The 18593-nt window shown below is 46.6% G+C and overlaps 1 protein-coding gene across 27 annotated transcripts in view; it reads left to right on the forward strand.

Moving 5' to 3' along the window:
• The window catches only part of LOC118504275 (complexin), a 148677-nt gene that overhangs the window by 85266 nt on the left and 44818 nt on the right, over positions 1 to 18593 (forward strand). For 3 of the 27 annotated variants that reach the window (XM_036038536.1, XM_036038537.1, XM_036038538.1), the window contains exon 1: positions 16188 to 16771. The exons of 21 other annotated variants lie outside the window; for them this stretch is intronic. In XM_036038536.1, coding sequence (XP_035894429.1) covers positions 16759 to 16771 — 13 coding nt within the window. In that variant the 5' untranslated portion in view covers positions 16188 to 16758. Of the gene's footprint in view, positions 1 to 16187; positions 16777 to 18593 lie in introns of those variants that run through there. 3 more of the 27 variants (XM_036038539.1, XM_036038541.1, XM_036038540.1) reach the window with 3 other exon arrangements.

The raw sequence follows: 18593 nt of genomic DNA on the forward strand, positions 1-18593 counted from the left end.
GGAATCTTGCCTACAGTTAGGGGAATTTGGCAATGGATTGAAGAATTTATAATTAACACAATATTTTTGACTAACTTTCGCATTAAACCCGTTCTAAGGTGATGAACACGGCAGGATAGTCAGTCATGCTTACGGTCATGAGACGGTCTGGATGGGATTTGATCCTCGGTCCTTGGTTAGACCTCAGCTAGCGGTACACTTCCACAGCCGTCTTGTAAATATGCCCTGATTGTATGCAAATGTCCATTATATGATTAAAAAGTTCTATAGCAGACTTGCAATAGTTCATAATTTATTTCAAAACATTCCCCAAATGTTTCAACAGTTTCCGTGCTAACAATTGATGTCCTTTATCATTTTCCAGTACCAGCTTGTCTCATACGGAACACTGCTTTGCGATGCAATTGACCGAATAAACAGCTTCTTTTTCTATTTTAAACTTGTTTAAATTAATGTTTGCATTTATGAATAAATTAGCCTCGATAGGTTACTTCCCTTTTTTATACGTAGTCCTATCGTTTTGCCCTATAATTTTCCCCCAAAAAAAGAACAGGACCCAACAGGTTCAACAAGCTACACCGTGTGTTTGTTCCTGCTTTTCATCTTAAAACACACCAAAACACGCACTAAACGATTTTTATCTCATGCTGGAATAATCGTTCCAAGCGAGCGATAATGCATTAAAAAGGGGCGGCAGGCGAATGGTTTTCATGGCCTGACCCGCATGAAATCCCTTATTAATTCTTCCTGCTTTCCTACGCGCTGTGTTGTGACGCGGCTCTTGCTTCCTTGCTGGAAAGCGCTGCAGTCCGTGAGCTGATTTTTTAATCAGACTTGTAAGGATTTGCTGGCCTTTCCCTTACGCTGGTCGTTGCGTCGCCGGGTGCTCTGCCAGATTTGCCAGAACCATCCCGTCCGAACAGTGGGCCGACCAGCACACTGTTTTCGCACGATTGCATTGCGTTAACGGGCGGATGTTGTGCACATCACAGGGCAGGCTCCCCTAACATTCGAGAAATGCGCTCAACCGTACAGATGCGTACGAACCAACGCATTCTAGACCCAGGGGGAAACTCGGCTAAAAAGGGCATGCAAGCTGTGAATATTCGAGCTGAAAACCGTACCAGCGTAGCTTTAGTCTGTTTTTTTTCTCTGCCATGAATATTTCCCATGTAGCACCACCACAACACGAGTTTCCGGAACAGCAAACCGTAGTGGTAAAGCAGCGTAGAAATTCCACTGTGCCTAGCGCCCAACGTACAGTGCAACGTGGCAACGGCTATTGAAGTAAGCACAAGCGTAGAACATTTATTTCGTATTAGCAGTGACAGCTAAAGTGGTTGCCCCATAATTTATGTTTATAAAAAGTGATCATCATCTTCATCATCATCATCATCAGCAGCAGCAGCAGCAATGCTATCTTTAACGGGAACGGGTAGAGTTCGCCATAGAAAGCCCCACTGCAATGTGTTCGGCGCGTTGGCGAGCAGAATAGTTGACTTTCATAAATACTAAAGGGAAAAGATGGCCGAAGCAACGAGCGCTAGGAGGAGCGACTGACAGAGAGAGTTACCCTCATCCATCTTCGGCAACTAACAGAGACACGGCTTAAAGTATGGAAGCTGTGCGGAACTGGATCGGGAGATCGTAGAGATTAGTGGCCGAAGAAACACGGAAGGGCAGAAATGTATGTGCACACATTCCATCGCAAATCCTTCATATAAAGCTAGTGTTCGTACATTTTTATTCTCTCTCTCTCTCTCTCCCCACCACCACCACCGTTGGGACTTGAGCATTAGGAGGCGCTCTAGCACCGATCGTGAAGCTAGCCGGAATTAGCCTCGCACGATCATGCACCGGTGCACAACTGGAGCATTGTGGCTACACATCTAATTCAGCTTCACCACCACCGGTCCACCATGCTTACAGGGATGGTGATTACTGAAAATGATTTTAAATTTAGTGCAATCTATCTTTATCTTTCGAGCCGGTTATTCGTTCCTCCGGCTAACATCTCACCCCTTTGCCATGCTTGGGATGCGTGTGTGTCTTACAAAGGCTGATGCATCTCGGAATGCCGGAAAACGGGACTTGGCTCGTTGGAAGGATCGATATGCTTAGTACTACCAGCAGGCAGGCAGGCAGGCAGGACATTTAGGAATGATTAATGGACAGGCTGTTGTTTTAATAACGGTGCGTCATAGCTTGGGTTTGCTAAGAAGACTGCTTGTTTGGGCGTAATGGATAACTGCTTCAGAGCATGATAATCTTCTCGCTATCAATATGTCCCTTGAGAACTGTGAATATCCCACTTGACCATAGAAATTAAATTCCAAAAAGCAAATATACAATACGTAATATAAATTCCAATATCCATGCTTTCTTTGGTGCATAAAACTACGGAAGGCTACAGTTTGTTGCTTTCACAGTTGCTTCATCGAAGATGTCCATTTTCCAAGTATTTAAGCCCAATGATTCATGCCCCTTGGATCATGCCAGTCGATGGAACGTCCTAAATGTGTATGCCTTTAGGATGTTTCACTTCCGACGATAAACTGTGCCACCACAGTCAGTGTACCATTTTCCTGCGAACCTGCGTCACTGAAACGGACCATCGTTCGTTCGTGTCGAGTTGCTCCTGCTCATGCTGGATGATTTTGATTTGCATTTTTTGTTTTGTTTTCAACAACTGGAGCTGCTGCTGAGTGGCAGCAATCGAAAATGATGCATTTCGACACCCGACCGGCAACGCCCAACATTTCTGACAACTGGTGTGTGTGTCAAGTTTCCTTTTCCTCTTATGGATGCGTTTGACGACATTCGACAGCTTAAAAGCGATTGCAATCCTTCCAGCATAGCAACGGTCGACTTTACCATCGGGATTGTTGCAGTAGTTCTTATGCAAAAATGGCAGAAAAAAGCAACGAAATGAACATGATGCCCTTCTGGAAACGACAGGCTAAAATGTACTTACTTCAGCATCCATTTTCACCTCGGTATTGTTAAACGAACACTACATCAGCTTGTGTTCTCAGCAGGACACACAACAAGGTGAGATTTTCTGACAAAGAACCTCACTGCGTCCCCAACAAAAAAAACCCCCCAACGTTAACCGAACGGAGTCTTTCAATCGTAAGTAATTGAACGAAGCTGCCACTCTCAAGACCACCGTCGCCGTGATTGTAGCTCCAAGGGTGCCATTTCACCTACCTAGCACAAAGCTCTGCCCAACCCAAAAAAAACACTGGTTCGCACACGCACACTCGCATTGATTGTTCATTTGCGAGATGGCGTCTATTTGCACGAAATTAACTCAACCAACCATCCATCCCGCCACGCAAACACCGAACCGACGGCAGCTTTTTCAAGCACAAGAACGACCGAAAAGAAAAAGTCCGCTTTCCCAGCTGTCAAAATGTGACGATTGACGATGATGGCGCCCGAAAGAGAGGCCCGACGCCACCTCAAGTTACCGTAACACGATGCTCGACAGCCAAAGCCGTTGATGGAAGCGGTTGTTGTTCCTCAAGTAGCATCAAAGTGTGTGTGTGTGTGAAATAAGGCGCATGGAGTAGAGAGCAAGCTAAAAGGCACACTAAGAAAAAGAACAACACACCAGCGATACCATCAAACCGCAACCCAACAACCGACAACAAACGGTATGTAAATAAATCAGTTTGACAACAACACGAAACGCCAAACACTGTGTCGTATGGGGCTCGAGAACGAGTCACACGGTAGGGACGAAGAGGTAGGGAAAATGGGGAAGTAAGGGTGCCTTGGGGTGCTGAAAGCGATACCAAATCAAATGTTGTTGAAAGACCTGATCGGGATGAGCGAGTGGTTTGTTCAGGCGCGTTTTGCTACCGGAGATAAAAATGTTAATTTTTGGAGCGAAAAAGAAATGTTTGTAGAGGTCAAAAGAATTTTAAATAAGTTCCTAAAAATAATTTGAAGAGTAATTTAAACATATTGTATGGCGAGTATCACTAGTAATAGTACTCATCCTTATAAAATAAAAAATTGCCTTAAAGATCACTGAGAGTCTACCAAAAATCGATGCGATGTGCGTGATCCATGGTAAAACCTCTAAAGAAAATTCAAACAAAGTGTTTTTGATGGTTCCCATTATCATGAGCGAGCATAAAAAAGATGTCACCGTTATGACTTTATATTAAAAATTGACACAACACCGTAGGTTAACGGCAAACAACCGACAGACCTCGTACTGCAGGTTGGTATGCCCATAAGGAGGTAAAGTTTTATTCGTTTAACTTTACGAATTAATATTCAACTAGTATACAAGCACTTACACACATACACACCAGCAGTGCACGACATCCTGCCACCGGCATGACATGGCCACACTTCGGCCAAGTGCTACAAAGAACGATCAACTTTACCACGGCAGACGTGGGAGCTGTTGAGCAAAAACTGGGAATCATAAAAATATGCACACGAAAAAATAGACACCAGCGCCATCCCTCCGGCCGGCCCGAGTACCTTGTCTGGATCTCACCTTCCACACCTTCCACTCCCTGCCCCATTTTAAGGCCACAGTGCAGTCGCAAGCAAACGAGCGACAATCACGACAATATGTTAGCCCATTTTAAAATGTTCACTGTGCTGCAGGCAGAACCTGCGAGCCACTGTATAAATATTAATGCACCCTCGTCCACACGATGCATGCGGCAAACGAAGGGACTTGTACGCCAATGTGCGATGATGATGCTTTGGGCGGGACTTCAATTCCAATAGTAATGATGATGGCCGACACAACAATCGCTTTGGCCCAGCACGCCACGTCTCGATTGGTGTCGCCGAGCATAAATGCAGGATGTCGTCAACACGGGCAGGGAAGAAATGATAATGGTTCTGCCCGGTTCGCCGAGAATAACATCTCCACCCCACAGACGGTTGGGTGGGTTGGCGTGTGTGAGTGTGTGTGTTCTTGTCCCATTCGAAAGCGTCCAGTAGAGAAGAACAAAGTAAGGAGAGGACACTCAGGTTCCAAGGACGACAACACAACCACACCGTAGTTTGATTGTTTCAAAGAGCGCTTTCCGTGTATGTTTGTCCGCTTTGCTCGAACATTTTATAAAAAGCTGGCATTAGCATTTCAAATGATGTGCCAGTTGTAGAATTTATGAATTTCAGCTCCAATTCCCGTACGTACGTGTACGTGTTCCGGGCTGGCAGGATGGTCCGCCGCCGTTTCCGATGTGCAATAATGCAATCTTCCCGTCGCTTTCGTTCGGTTTGGTTGATGTGCATTCGGAAAACAACACCATCGGAGAAAGACTTACCTACCCACACACACACACACACACGGTGATGTGGGGCGCATCCTTTCACTGGATTGGTAGTGGCGTTTCGGCACAAATAAATGTTATCCGCAAATGCAAATGCCACCCAGTAGCAGCCCCGCCATATCGATAACATGCAGCCTTCCATTCGAAATTGCTATTTTCCCACATCCAAGGGGTGAGGAGGACAATAAATTTTCACGCAATAGAATGTAGCTGGTGTGTGTATGCGCGCGCCGTACAAGGTAAATCTCTTGTTCAAATGTTTGGAAGGAAGCTCGGGACAGAAAATTAAATTTACTGTTTGAATGTGATCGTTTGTATTGCTTGCGGCTAATAGCAGGGGTTGTGCCCTGAGGTGTTATCATAAAGAACAGCAGTTCTGCGAGTTACGTGGGTTACGTGGATACGTGGATTTGAATTATTCTCTACAAAAAATACGTAGAAACGAAATAAACGTGAATATCTCAGGAAAGGGGTGATATTCTATTTTTTCTGGAGCATTTATACCTCACGAGGAGGTCCAATGGCCGAGGTGATAACGACGCTGGTCTTCCACAACAAGACTGGAGATCGAATCCCATCGAAGACATCTCTTCGTACGCAAAAGACTGACTATGGGTACAATCAAGTCACAGGAAGCCAGGAATGGAGGACGGAGACCTTTCGGAGTTCTAGTGACAAGGAAGTGGAAGAAAACCTCACGAGGCTTTGACCTACCATTTCTGGCATCTTTGATTTAATTAATCTGTAGTTACTAGTCTCAGTCGCAGTTATGGGGTGACTTTCCAGTTAAGATTTCAAGTCTAGTTCTTTCGTGGCATTACAAGCATATAGGAGGAACTCGAACTCTTCACTCGAGGCTCATTTTTCTCTTCTTCTTTGGCACTACAACCTCGAAAGGTTTCGGTCTGTCATTTCTGACTTGCTGCGACTTGATTTTACTCATTGCTGAACTCGGGGAGACGGTCTGGGTGGGATTTGAACAACGCTCCTGTCGTGTGAAGAACTGCGCCGTTATCGCCTAGGATATCGGAACCCTGTAAATGAAGCATTTTACTGTCCTTAAATATTATTAAAGCGTTATGAAGGACAGTTTCTTCAAGATTCTTCCAAAAAATTCTTGCCAACGACAAAAGGTGTTGGTGAGTGGTATCACTTTACCTAAATATGTTCATCATCACTATCACAAGATCACGTGATACAGCTGTCAGCTTGCTTAGCACCTACCAGCACCCGACGCCGTCCAAGGAAAAGAAAAGGTAGTTCAATATGATTACTTCATTTCAGTGCAGTCCCAGTTTTCGGCACGTAATCATTGCATGCCTTCACCGAGAGCTTGACTGTCTTACCATCATAGAAAAGGGATCATTGGTGAAATTCGATATGAAGTACGAGTGTAGGGTACTCGCAACTTGAACGCTTGCACAACATCTCCGTTGATGGCAATATTGTTCAATCTACCACCATTCTCACACACTGTCCTTAGTTTGGTCCTCCCTTCTACACTTCACGTTCTCCTGCTACGAGGTGGCGTCCCCTAAATTGAGCTGTTCGCTATTGCATCGAAGCGAAAGATGATAACACTATACACTACCCCCTTTCGGCTGTGTACAGTTCAAAATTACTGAAACGTGTTCTGGACACTCCCCAAAACATGTCACCCGCTGTCTTTACGCTGGACTGGGTTTTTCTCCGGCCATGCCGCTACGGATGGGGAACATTTCCATACAACACACCTCCTAGTCTACCGAGCAAAAAGGGAAGCAATATCCTTCCAGAAAAGGTAGGAAGGGCCCATGTAAAAGCTGGTCTTAGTAAAAGTTGGGCAAATAATAGTCACTCATTCGAATGGCCCGTCCATCTCCGGGGCCATCCTGGGTTTTGCTTTTCTTTCGTTCATTTATTTGAGTTATTTTTATTTGACGTTCTCCTTTCTTGCCGGGGCTAGTGGCACGGATGAAAACGTCAACCGTGCCCCAAAATATGACAAATTATTAGTGCTAGAAGGTCCCAAATCCGAATCGTATCATTTTTTCTTCTTCTGCTGCTTGCTATCCCACTTCCTTCCGGGGAGGGTTAGAGATGTTTGGGGAGGGATTATGAATTGCTTTCAACCGTCACGTACGACTAGTTTCGTTAGTAAGATCGTCCTGCTTGTTGTGTGGGAGAGAGGTGGGGGGAGGCGATGTGTGTGTGTGTGTGTGTGTTTTTCGTAACGTGTTCATTTTCGTCTTTTAAGCAGTTCGGTAAACATTCCTGGCTTCTTTGCTTCTTTTCGTGCTGATGGTATAATTTTATGCTTGCGAGGCGTTGGGAAATAGTTTGCAGTTCGGTGCAAATGTGATACTACCAAGGCAAGCTGTTAGCTCCTGGTTTGGACAGATGCCCTCAATATTCGTTTTGGCCAATGTTCTCTACCTTGCGGACACGGAATATTACTTTCACAAGGACTGGGATTTTTATTTTTCATAAGCCCATGTCATTTAGGGGTTGATTAAGGGAAAAATGTTCAATAAGCTTTTTCGATTTAATTAACACATTTCAAATGTACTTCAACACAGCGTTGTAATGCATGTACAAACCGCTCTATCATGTACAACAAATATATCACTCTCCCACTCCCACTCGGCACTTATCCCCACCGGTTCCATCCATTAACATAAATCAGGCAAAATCAAAACCGTTAATGGACAGGCGTCAATTGTCGTCGCGTGATTTTCCTTGCCCGCTCACGGACGGCACACGTAATTGCAGGCCGGCCAATCGAATGGTAATTAATTTTCTCGATTACATGGCCAAACGATAATGCCGCTGGTAATAAATCAGCACCAATTAGCTGCAGCAGTCTAGACGCCGATGGTCCTCTCGCTCCGCACGGAACGATGGTTCGGTACGGCCGAGGAAAATCGCTTCAATGTTGCGTATCGTAAGACGACCGAACTAAATTGACAACCTGACGTTGTAGACCGGTGGAGATGCTGCAGCAGACAGACCCGCTTACCGATACCTGGAACGTGGTGGACACAGCTTGAACCATTTCCAGTGCTCGCGCTATCGATAATGAATTGCGAACGCAAACTGAACCGGCGACCGGAGGGTTTTTCGCAATGCACCTAATAGCACTCTCGAGCCACCGGATGACTTTGTCTTGCAGAGAGCCCGAAGCATTGGCAAAGTAAAACCCACATCCCCCTACCTTAGACAGCAGGACCGTTGGGAATCTAGGATTACGTTCTAAGACGGGGGCGGTTTCTTGTGCGTTTGGGAACACCACGGTTCCTTCGCCGGCGTTAGTGTGCTTCACTAATTAAGCGACTTTTTTTTCTACCTCCAGCGTGCGAAACCTCGGAAAAAAGAGGCAGTGCCGGTGTCAATATGCTGGTCGAAAGTTCATGTCCAAGAGCCATCTGGAGCTGGTGCTCATCTGTCATGGTACAATTAACTCAATTCTCTTCGCTTTGGTTGGCTGCACTTGTGGGAGATGTGTGCTTCCTTTTTGTACTTTACTTCCCTCCTTCCATTCACTCTGGGTGTGTTATCTCGCCGGCTCTTCTTGAAGACAATCGAACGAGGCCCTCGTACCGGGGGCCGCTTTGGGACCCATTCAGCAAAAGGGGCAAATCACGATGGACAGACACGTCTTCTGGGCTACTGACACCGGCAAAACCGGTAGCGGACCACCACCAACCTAAAAGGTGCCCGCGTAAGGGTAATTGACATAACGAAACGAACCGAACCGTCCACGGATCACGCTGCTCGGTCCTTACTTGGCCACCAAGTACACATCCCACCGGGAGACCGTCCGGGAGTGCGTCAGTATCCTTTTTGTCCCAAGATTTATCCCTCGACAGGGTACCCGGTTTGCTGTCCGATGGTCACCGAGTCCATAGCCATGGTTGTTACTACTTCTCAGCTAATGAAGAGGGTTGTTGCTTCCCATGGTCAATCCTGTCGAGCTGCGAGGTTTCCTTTAGCCGCCAGCTCCCATCTTGATGGCGTGAGTGTCTGTGGTGAAAATATTGCCCAGCTACCGGGAGAAGATTGAAGTCGATTTGATTATGTTGGTGCGTCGCCGTCGTCGTCTAAGTCATGTTGCTTGCGAGGAGCGAGCGAACGACCACAGTGGACAAGCGCCTGCACAGTGATGAAGCATAATTAAATTGTACCCTGTCGTAAGCAGCTTAAATTGGCTTATAATTAAAAATTAATAAACTCCGGGCTGCACTATCCACTTAAGATGGGAGAGTTTTTTTTTCTGTGCGTGTGCGAGTAAGAATTCAAGTGAAACCCTGATAAGCTAACAACTGAGTGACTCTGACTGCCTAGAGACTAGTTCTTGAATTTACTTTAAAATAAATGTAAATAAATTTACTAACCTTTTCTTTCCCTTTTCTTCTCTGTCCCTTCCCAGGTAAGTCATCGCTTCATCACACCAGTGGCAACGAGCATGCCACCGAACACAGATTGCCCAGGAAAAAGCGCTCCAGCATGATGTTACGAATATTTTGTCATCATTTCGCTTCCACCAACATTTCATTAACGCGCGCACTACTGCTAGAGGAAATGCGCAAGTAAAGCAAGTTTTCGATTCCATTTTTTATTCACTTCTATCATTTTCATCAGCTTTAGATGATCGCAGGTAAATGCCATGAAAATCACGGCTGGTACCTTATCGTTTAGCACGAAGCAAACATGCGCTTGTTTATTTTTTATCAACCAACGCGCTTTATCTAAGCAAAAATTAGTATCATTATTGGAATAGATTCAATTTACTTTGTTAATTTGTAAAATATTCGAATTTAGTACTCAAAACATGTCTCTCATTTGTAGTTTCTAAAGATTACTATTATTGGCAAAGTCCTTGAACGACTTCGTCGTAAATAATAGTTTATCTGCTTCTTTCCGAAGTTTTGTACACATTAATGTTGATAGTAAATTTGATATACCTTTAAAGAACTCTTAGCCAAAATATCGATCTTTCAAAAACCCAGTTGCTTATAGCTTCGTAGAGTCTATTTTACGTAGTACAGAAAATGTCCAGGCATCGTACCTTCTAGACGACCGACCCTTTAACCGTGTACAATGACTGACGGAACCGGACGGCCAATCTGTCGCTTGGTGCGAATCTCATTTGCATTTACAGATTTTCCAATTTTCTACCTATTCGCTCTTTTATTAATCTTAATTTTACGCTCCGCCGAACGAGTGTCTCGTAACCGTCGGCCATCGTAGGGAGCCCATTCTCGGAGGGCGATGAGGTAGCAATTGAGTCACGGCAAACCCCCAGCAGAATAATTCATTTTTGTTACCTTTAAAGCGATGCGGATAGAGCGTGGTAAAGTTTCAAAGAGTTTAGCTAACTTCCAATGGAAAATTTTTCTCTACCACGACTTAAAGTAAAATAGCCGGTTGAATTTGTGGGAAAGTTTCCTAACCCACAAAACGCAACAATTATAGTGAGCCACGTTACACAAAGCAACTTCAGCCAAACGGTGGCAATACAGAGGTGTTCGCTTTCATTCGCTCCCAACCTGCTATCATTGCAGCTACAACCGCTCGACAAGGGTGCGATCAGCTCAATTACGCTCTGCAATGGCAAGCTTTTATCCCTGGGGCAATTTTTGCAACAAATTCTGCATCCCTCCCTATCCCATTACCGAGGTTGAGTCGTAGCAAGCGAAGGAAAAGCGAAAGGAAACCCGGGACACGACCTCGTGAAAACTAATGAGACTTTTCTGGCACTTCTTTGCTGACCGATGACTACTGGTTTCTTTCTCCGGTGCTGCTACTATCTTGGCAATTGTACGAGTGAGAGTTACAAAAAAATGTGTCCTTCCTTAAAACTTATCCCAACACTGGAAATGCAAAAGCACACGAAGCCTCGTTAGACGGGAGGCAGCCGAGCGAGCTGAGTTTTGGGCAAACATTTGCACTTTGTTGTTTGCCCCGGATACAGCTGGACTTGGATGATGGAAAAATTTGTGAATTGGTGGGGGGGTCAGCCATCAATTCAGTCATCGTCCACGGAAGCCAGAAGTGGCCTCGATAGCTCGGTGGAAAGTGGCACTTTATTACGGCATTTGCATTTGCATTACGAGTTGAAGAATATTTTGAGCTTGAGCTTGAGCAATCACCAAACTTTGATACTTTTGGTGAAGTAGTTGAGTAGATCTTCATTTTCTTCCAGTATTTTTGGGGTATATCAAATCTTATTTCGGTTAGAAAATGTTGAAATATTAATTGCATAAGGAAAAACGCGCGCACTAGTTTGTTCTCTCGCCCAATTTAACGAAATGATCGTGGTGAAAAAATCCCTCGTGCCAGACACGTCTCATTTTCATCTCGCGTATCCGATCCCTCCTAATCAATATTCAATGAAGTAACTTACCCATTGTGCCTTCATTCACACCTGTGTGCCTACAGTCACCGGCCAGACGGTGGTCGCCGGCCGTCCTCTAAATCTTCTCCTCTGTCCACAGAGTTTCCACAGCGAACTGCCTTCGTTATCGTTCGAGCAATTTGACTTGCTCTCCCTTTCCCATGGCATCATCCCGCAGCAGAGATCAACCAACCACAAAACGCAAAATTGCAAACCCCAACCCCCACTCTCCTCCCCAAAAAAAACCCCACCCCATCGCCTGTCGCATCCGTTGTCCGTTCGATTCTCAAGAAAAGATGATGGATGCCGATCGTTCGGCAAATTGTACCTTCGCAAATAGCGGCACGATTTACTCGACCCTCCGCCTCACCATTACCACCACCCAGTGGATGCTCCTCGGAAAATAGAAAAAAAAATGTAAGGGGACTAAATTATTCAAGAAATGTCACATCCTTCCGGTACAGGGTGTTAGGTGATGCGAAAAAGTCTGGAGAACAAAAAATCATCCGTCCGTCAGGCGTTCCGTTCAGGTTCCGGGCTGGGACCACTTCCGACAAATGTTCGTCCACTGGTCTGCTGGCCTTTGCGTGTAGATTTTCTTGATTGCACCTCCCATTTTTTTTGTCAGCTGTTCTTGTGATCATCCTCAAAAGTCTTGCGATGTGGGCCCGATAATAATATTGTTCGGCACCACCACCACCACCACTATCGGTTCTGATGAACATCGTCACACCGGAGCTGTCCCTTGCAGTCGTTTGGCCGGAGTCCGGAGGTTCCGGGGCAAACGGCAGCGAGATAAAATATGCATAATTTTACCGCACTGGCAAATTCGAACGGAGAGTTTTCCCCCGTTCAAAACAATTTCAATTAATCGCAAGTATTTGCGAGTCGCCGGCAGAAGGAGTTTTCCCCTAGACCGAGGGAACCGGTCTCCGTCCAGTTGGAACGGTGGTGAGGTGTTGAAATCAATAATAGTGCAGAGGGAGCCGGGGGCCTTCGGAGACGATAGGCATGCCGGCCAAGATGCCAGCGTACGGAGAACCCGAGGCAAGGAGCCGGAATGTGGAAAAGAGGGAAGCGTTGGAGGTTGGAGGTTGATAAGTATGTGGATGGAAATCGAGGCACGGTTCATCTCACCATCATTATTACCGAGTTAAGGATAATGGGGATTACGATTGATGCTGAACTGCTGTAGCTGCTAATGCTGCTATCGCTGCTTTTGTCAGCAAACGGGTCTGGGACGGCGAGGGCCAAAGGTGGAGAGGAAGGGGGAAGTGATCTGGCCAGGGACGATGTCTTAAGGTGCTCTACGAAAAGTTCCTAGAACGTTGCGGTATGTAGACGACACCGTGGGCTCGAGTGTGCTTATCAGTGTGCGACCGTTTCCCAGGTCACATTCCAAGGCCGTAAAGTATAATGGTGCAATGGAGGGGGCGTTGGTTGCTATGGGAGTGGGAAACACGGAACCGGTGCAAGTAGAGTTTAAGAATAATGATACCAATAACGGACGACGGCATACAGCGGGGGTGGGGTGGGGACCGTTGTCCTCAAGGTAAAAAGGATGTACCAATGTGCGAAGGGTGCGAAGTGAGCACTACAACCTACAAGGTTGATTCCGCTTTTCCTTCAAACCGTGTTTTTTCTCCCCTTCTTTTTTGAATTCCCCAGCTCTTTTTTTATTGGTCCTATTCTTCATCTTCACATACATAAGGCTTCGCTCTGTCTCCTGGCAGAACTGCCCATTAGTCTGCATTCTTGCGTTCGTCCGTCCGTCCGTTCCGTCCATTCCTGCCCAAGAACGCTACGCTTTGTGATGGTAATGCTCTTGACGTAAGCTTCTTATTGCTTCCTGAGAGTTACCATCCGGGCCAGTCCAGTGCTGTAATTGAAAATGGTTTCACAAGAGGTTCTCCAGCAGACCTCACACTTGTCCCCCTGGCGAGAAACCGTGTCTTGTAGTTTGCCGATGTGTCCCGCGAGAGCTGGAAAGAGTTGGTGGTGACTTCAGGCGACATTAAGCATAATTCGCCATAATTCAACTTGCGAAACGTTCGTCTGCCTCTCCTCCCATTCCCACGGTGCTTTCCGCGGCACAAAATTGACATCTTCGCTAGATTGCGGGATTTATAGCATCCTAATGATGTAGAACAATTTTCCCAAGGCGATCCACTGCACTGCACACTGCTGTGTTGTGTGCTGCACGGAAATGGGACGAAAAAAACTGATCCCCCAGTTCTTGTCGAATGTAAAAAGTTTCTCCTTTGGGGGTGGGGGAGTGTGGGATAGGAGCGGCGAGATGGTGAGAGCATTTTCCGGTGGTACAGCTTAAGCGTAATAATTCTCGACACCGGGCAAAAGACATTGGCAGTGCGAGTTAGTTTCGCAAACTGTGTGTTCCCGGTCGGAACGGTCGCTTGGGCTGGAACTATCAATTGGATTTTATCTCCATTTCCACGGATCCGGTGGTACATGGTCATTCTTTTTCAGAAACTATCTCCGCTAGAGATAGTTCTTTTTTTTTTTGACCATCAGCCGAACAGCGCACAATGTACGTCAGAAGTATATTAAAAGCGAAATTGGGATCGCAAGTGTTGAATATTGAATTGCCGTGCTCCATTGTTGCTTACTTAGTGTTATGGAAAATAGGAATTTATGGACATTGGCACTACAAAACTAAAACTAACTTCATCAAAAATGTTGCGAAAGTGACATAAACCGGGTTGCCTTAAGCGAGTGTAGTCTTATCCATGCTTTTAAAGACCTTGGATCTTAGTTGTCAGGAAGGACAGCATCAATTTTTAAACCTCTAATAAAAAGCATCGTAACTAGAATTTAGACTGGACAATACGGCATCAGTCCGTAATAATAAATAAATAAATAAATAAATAAATAGAATCTAGACTGTAACTTCCTTACTCCTGATGTTTAAACTATTTAAAAGGCTTAGAAATAGATTTTTTCCCCCATAAAATTGGGTCTGAAGCCTCACACGCTTTGAGAAATTAGCTCGCAACCGTCGAGGTTTTCAACTGACAATGAACACATGAAATCCCCCTTTATATACTCATACATTTAAAAAAGCATCACAAGCCTTTGCAAATCGTCTACAGCTTCCCATTCAATCAATCTTCAATTTGCGCTCGGTGTAATCAAAATAAGCAAAAGATCAAAACCCCGCTCCATTTACGACGCTGGCCCAATTAGGCTGAACGTCATTTATCTATACAGACGACTCCGGTGGACGAACGAGCGGTGGGAGAACGTTGTGGCAGTTGCTACAAGGATACCGTTTCAGCAAATGGTTCGACACGTGTAGGCCTCTCTCGTGCCTAAACCACACACACACACACACACACACACACACACACGACCAGCCCGAGAAGTATTTATACGGCATTTCAACAAAATCCCTGTATAAGTCACCATAAATCCACACGGGAGCGGCTGTCAAACAAAAAGTACATCCGGGCCAAAATCTTACCTAGTTCATTAGCTTCAGCGATCCTTAGCGAGGGTAGAGGAGTTTTTCTTTCGAGGGTAGTCTGTGGATGTCTTTGGGCCAATAAAATTTTTGGATATCAACTTTTCTATTAAGTGCGCTAATGCTGCTTTATGGTAATCTTTGAGCTTTTGCTGCCATTGTCCAGTCAGCTGAAAAGAGTCGGGCAGGCGAATTGTTAGCAAAACTTAACTTCACATTCTAGTCTGTAATATTGTCCAGTAAATCATTGCAAATCCCTCCCGAGAACTTGTGGATAAGCGCATCGTGTGTACCGAACATCGCCGCTGGTCCATTTACGGTACTCAGGCCACTGGGTCAGTTGGTATTTCGCTCGGCGGCAATACCCCTTTCCGTCTGGCTGCGGTTTCGATTGACAATCTTGTCGACGCCAACCGCTCGTGACTGGCGTGTCGGTTTTCCCGACGGTCTGTGCGTGTGCTCGTGTGCTCGTGTTTCGTCCCGAAGGAGGAGTAAATCTTGGGCGCGATTTTCCCACTGGTGTTAATTTATTCAAACCCCCCTCCGAATCATAGCATCGAAAGTGTGTGGTTCCCTCCGCGCTCGTTCCCAATCCGGCCTGTCACCAAACCCGGCGGGCTTCCGGCTAGTTCTCGGTCGTAATTGAGTGCCCAAAAACCCGAACCTCGAAAAGCAACGCTGTTCGAGTTTGTGTGTGTGTTTGGGACCATTTTCTCTCGTCGCGGAGTCTGCGCAGATGCAGGACACATCCGCTTCGGCCTGTTGGGAACTCACGCTGCACGTCGCAGTCCGCGTGACAGAGGGCAGCGGTCCGAAACGAGCAGGACAGCAGCTTCATGCCGGATTTTCCGGAAAGCCAAGGAACCCGAACACCCGAGCAGCGTCTTGTGTCCTTCTCTGCTTCGGCCGAAATTCGTCGGCCTGTTCGGGTGGTTCGTTCGTCGGTCGTGCTGACGAGGCAACCAGATCTGCAGACTGCACCGTGTGCGGTCGCTGCTTTGGTAAGACGACGGCGCTACTCGAGAGTTCAGTTCAGTGCACACAGCGCGTCAGTCAATACAACCGTGCGCTGCTGATCTCCCGGACTACGGGGCTGCTGATCTCCACCAGGGTTGGGTTGGTGTTGTGTGAGGTTTGCCTAGCACCCGCAACAGTACGGCCCACTGCCAAACCAAGAGACGTCATCGCCGGCCACAGTGTGTTTACGTGCCGGGCGGCCCTAAACCTTAATCCCCAATTACCAGTGCCTGTGTTGTTTGTATGTATATATGTGTGTGCGTGCGTGAGCTTGCCTGTGTTTGTGTTAAAGGCATCGATAAATCGGACCCTGTGCTGTGACTTCCTGGTGGCCTCTTAAAGACTAGCGTAGCGAACCTTAGTAGAGCGTTAGCGTTCATGACCGGAAGTCGAACCGCAAACCGCACCAACAAACGCCACCTGCATTGAAGGACAAGAAGAAAGGGGGAGAGGGAGCAAGAGCAAAGCAACCGCAGTCACCGTGCCAGCCCGTCGGTAGCTTCCACCTGCCAGCCAACACGGCGCCCAGTGATAGATAGTAGTTAGTGAAAGCAACAGCGCTTTAGAGAAAAATGAATTTTCTCGGTACGGTAGGGAACATTCGATTTTTCATGCTCTGTATCAATGTCTATCATACAGCAAACAGTCTTTCCACATAGAAAAAATAACTCCAAAACCCACCTCCCTTCCACCACCGCTCCCTTTACGAGTCCCTTTCGCTGTAACGCCCGTATTGATAAACATCGATCGTACTTAACACCTGCGACTACGAAAGCGTTTTCTCAGCTCGGCGTTCGGCGTACCTTTTGTACTATTTGGTCTCCGTTGTTGTCCTAGCTGCTTGAACTCTCGCGCCGTCCACACTGTATCTTATCCACGCCATCTTCCGCCTGTTCTCTCGCTCTGTAGGCTGTCTATATCGATGTGTATGCGTGTGTATATTGTGTGTGTACCGTGTGAATCGTTGTACGTGAGGCTTGTGGCTCGCGCTATGTTGTAGCTATGTTAAATTTTGAGATCTCCCACAATCCTTCAAAACCGTCTCTAAATGCGTCAAGCCTCCAAAGTTCCGCACTGCAGTGCACTAAAAATTGCATCTATCTCAATCCTCTCACCCCACCGTTTGCTTCTCTTTACTTGCTATGGATAAACCTCGGTTCGTCCCAGTAAACTAATAAGCGCGTGTAATATCATCCCCCTAGCTTTTGGGGCAGTCCTCGCTTCACTGGCCCGCAACAAACGGGCTTCCACCCTGAAGCGTTTGTCATTTCCGAACAGGCTCGCGACCAGCCTTCACTGGAACAAATGGTGATAAATGCCAGGCGCCCTTCACGCGCTCGTGCGCCTACGCGCCGAACTACGCGCCGCACCAGCAGCAGTCACATGTTCGCCTACCGCACTACGAGCAGAGCACACTACGGCAATGCGGCAATGGGCCAGCCGCCCTGTGCCGGCCCGTCCAATCCTTAGTCACAAATTCACACATTTCGTGTACGGCGACCCGTGACCGATTCGGCAGTTGCTATCTCTTGCTCGTTCGCGTTCGCTTTTGGGCTCCCCTTTTTCCGGCGATGCCCAAACCATTTTCCCGACGCTAAAGTACACATTTTAACGATCCTTGGCCTTTACCTCGGCATAGAGCAAAGCCATTGTCTGTACATCCTTCGCGCTGGAGAGGGCTAGAGTGAGCAGGAGAGGTAATTGGGGAAGCGAGAAGGTACATATTGTCGTTTGCTTCAATGCGGCACACGTTATAAGGGTCGTGCTGCAGCGCATGGTGCGCCTCGCTGTCCACAAATGACCGAGGGAAAATCGATCAAACAGCAACCATCGGCACGATGTTGAAACTGTGCTGAATGCCCAAAAAACCACCTGAGTCCTGAAGCACCTGTGAACACCTTGTGACGCGATCGCGTGCAAAATCTCGACCTCGAGCAAGACGGGCACGGTGCGTAACAGGGGACCACATCTCGCTGCACGGGAAAATGTCCGGTAATGATGGATCGGTCCTTCCCACTCGCACAGGCGGTGAAGCATACTGATTTGCCGGATAATGGTGTCAGCTCTAGACGCGTATTATCTCCCTGTGTCGTGAGTCCTCTGCCGTAGCCCTTCCGGGGATATGGTACGAGACTCGCCTGTTCCGCAAATTAGACGAATCACACCGCGCTAATTGCTGTCAACGCGTCCGGCGCCATTCGTTTAAAGCTGCGCAGAAAGGGTTTTCATCTGAGGGCTTGACTGAAAATGATAGAAATTTCACGCAAAATAGATTTAAAAATTGTTTTGTAAGTCTTATTGAACACAAAACATAAATATGATGCATGCCTGATTGAAATGTCTTCTAAACCACCTGTTGCGCTTGTGTCATGTCAAAGTGTCAAATACCTGTTGCTTGATCTGTCAT

The sequence above is a fragment of the Anopheles stephensi genome, chromosome 2, assembly GCF_013141755.1.
Source record: "Anopheles stephensi strain Indian chromosome 2, UCI_ANSTEP_V1.0, whole genome shotgun sequence".
Taxonomy (NCBI): Eukaryota; Metazoa; Arthropoda; class Insecta; order Diptera; family Culicidae; genus Anopheles; species Anopheles stephensi.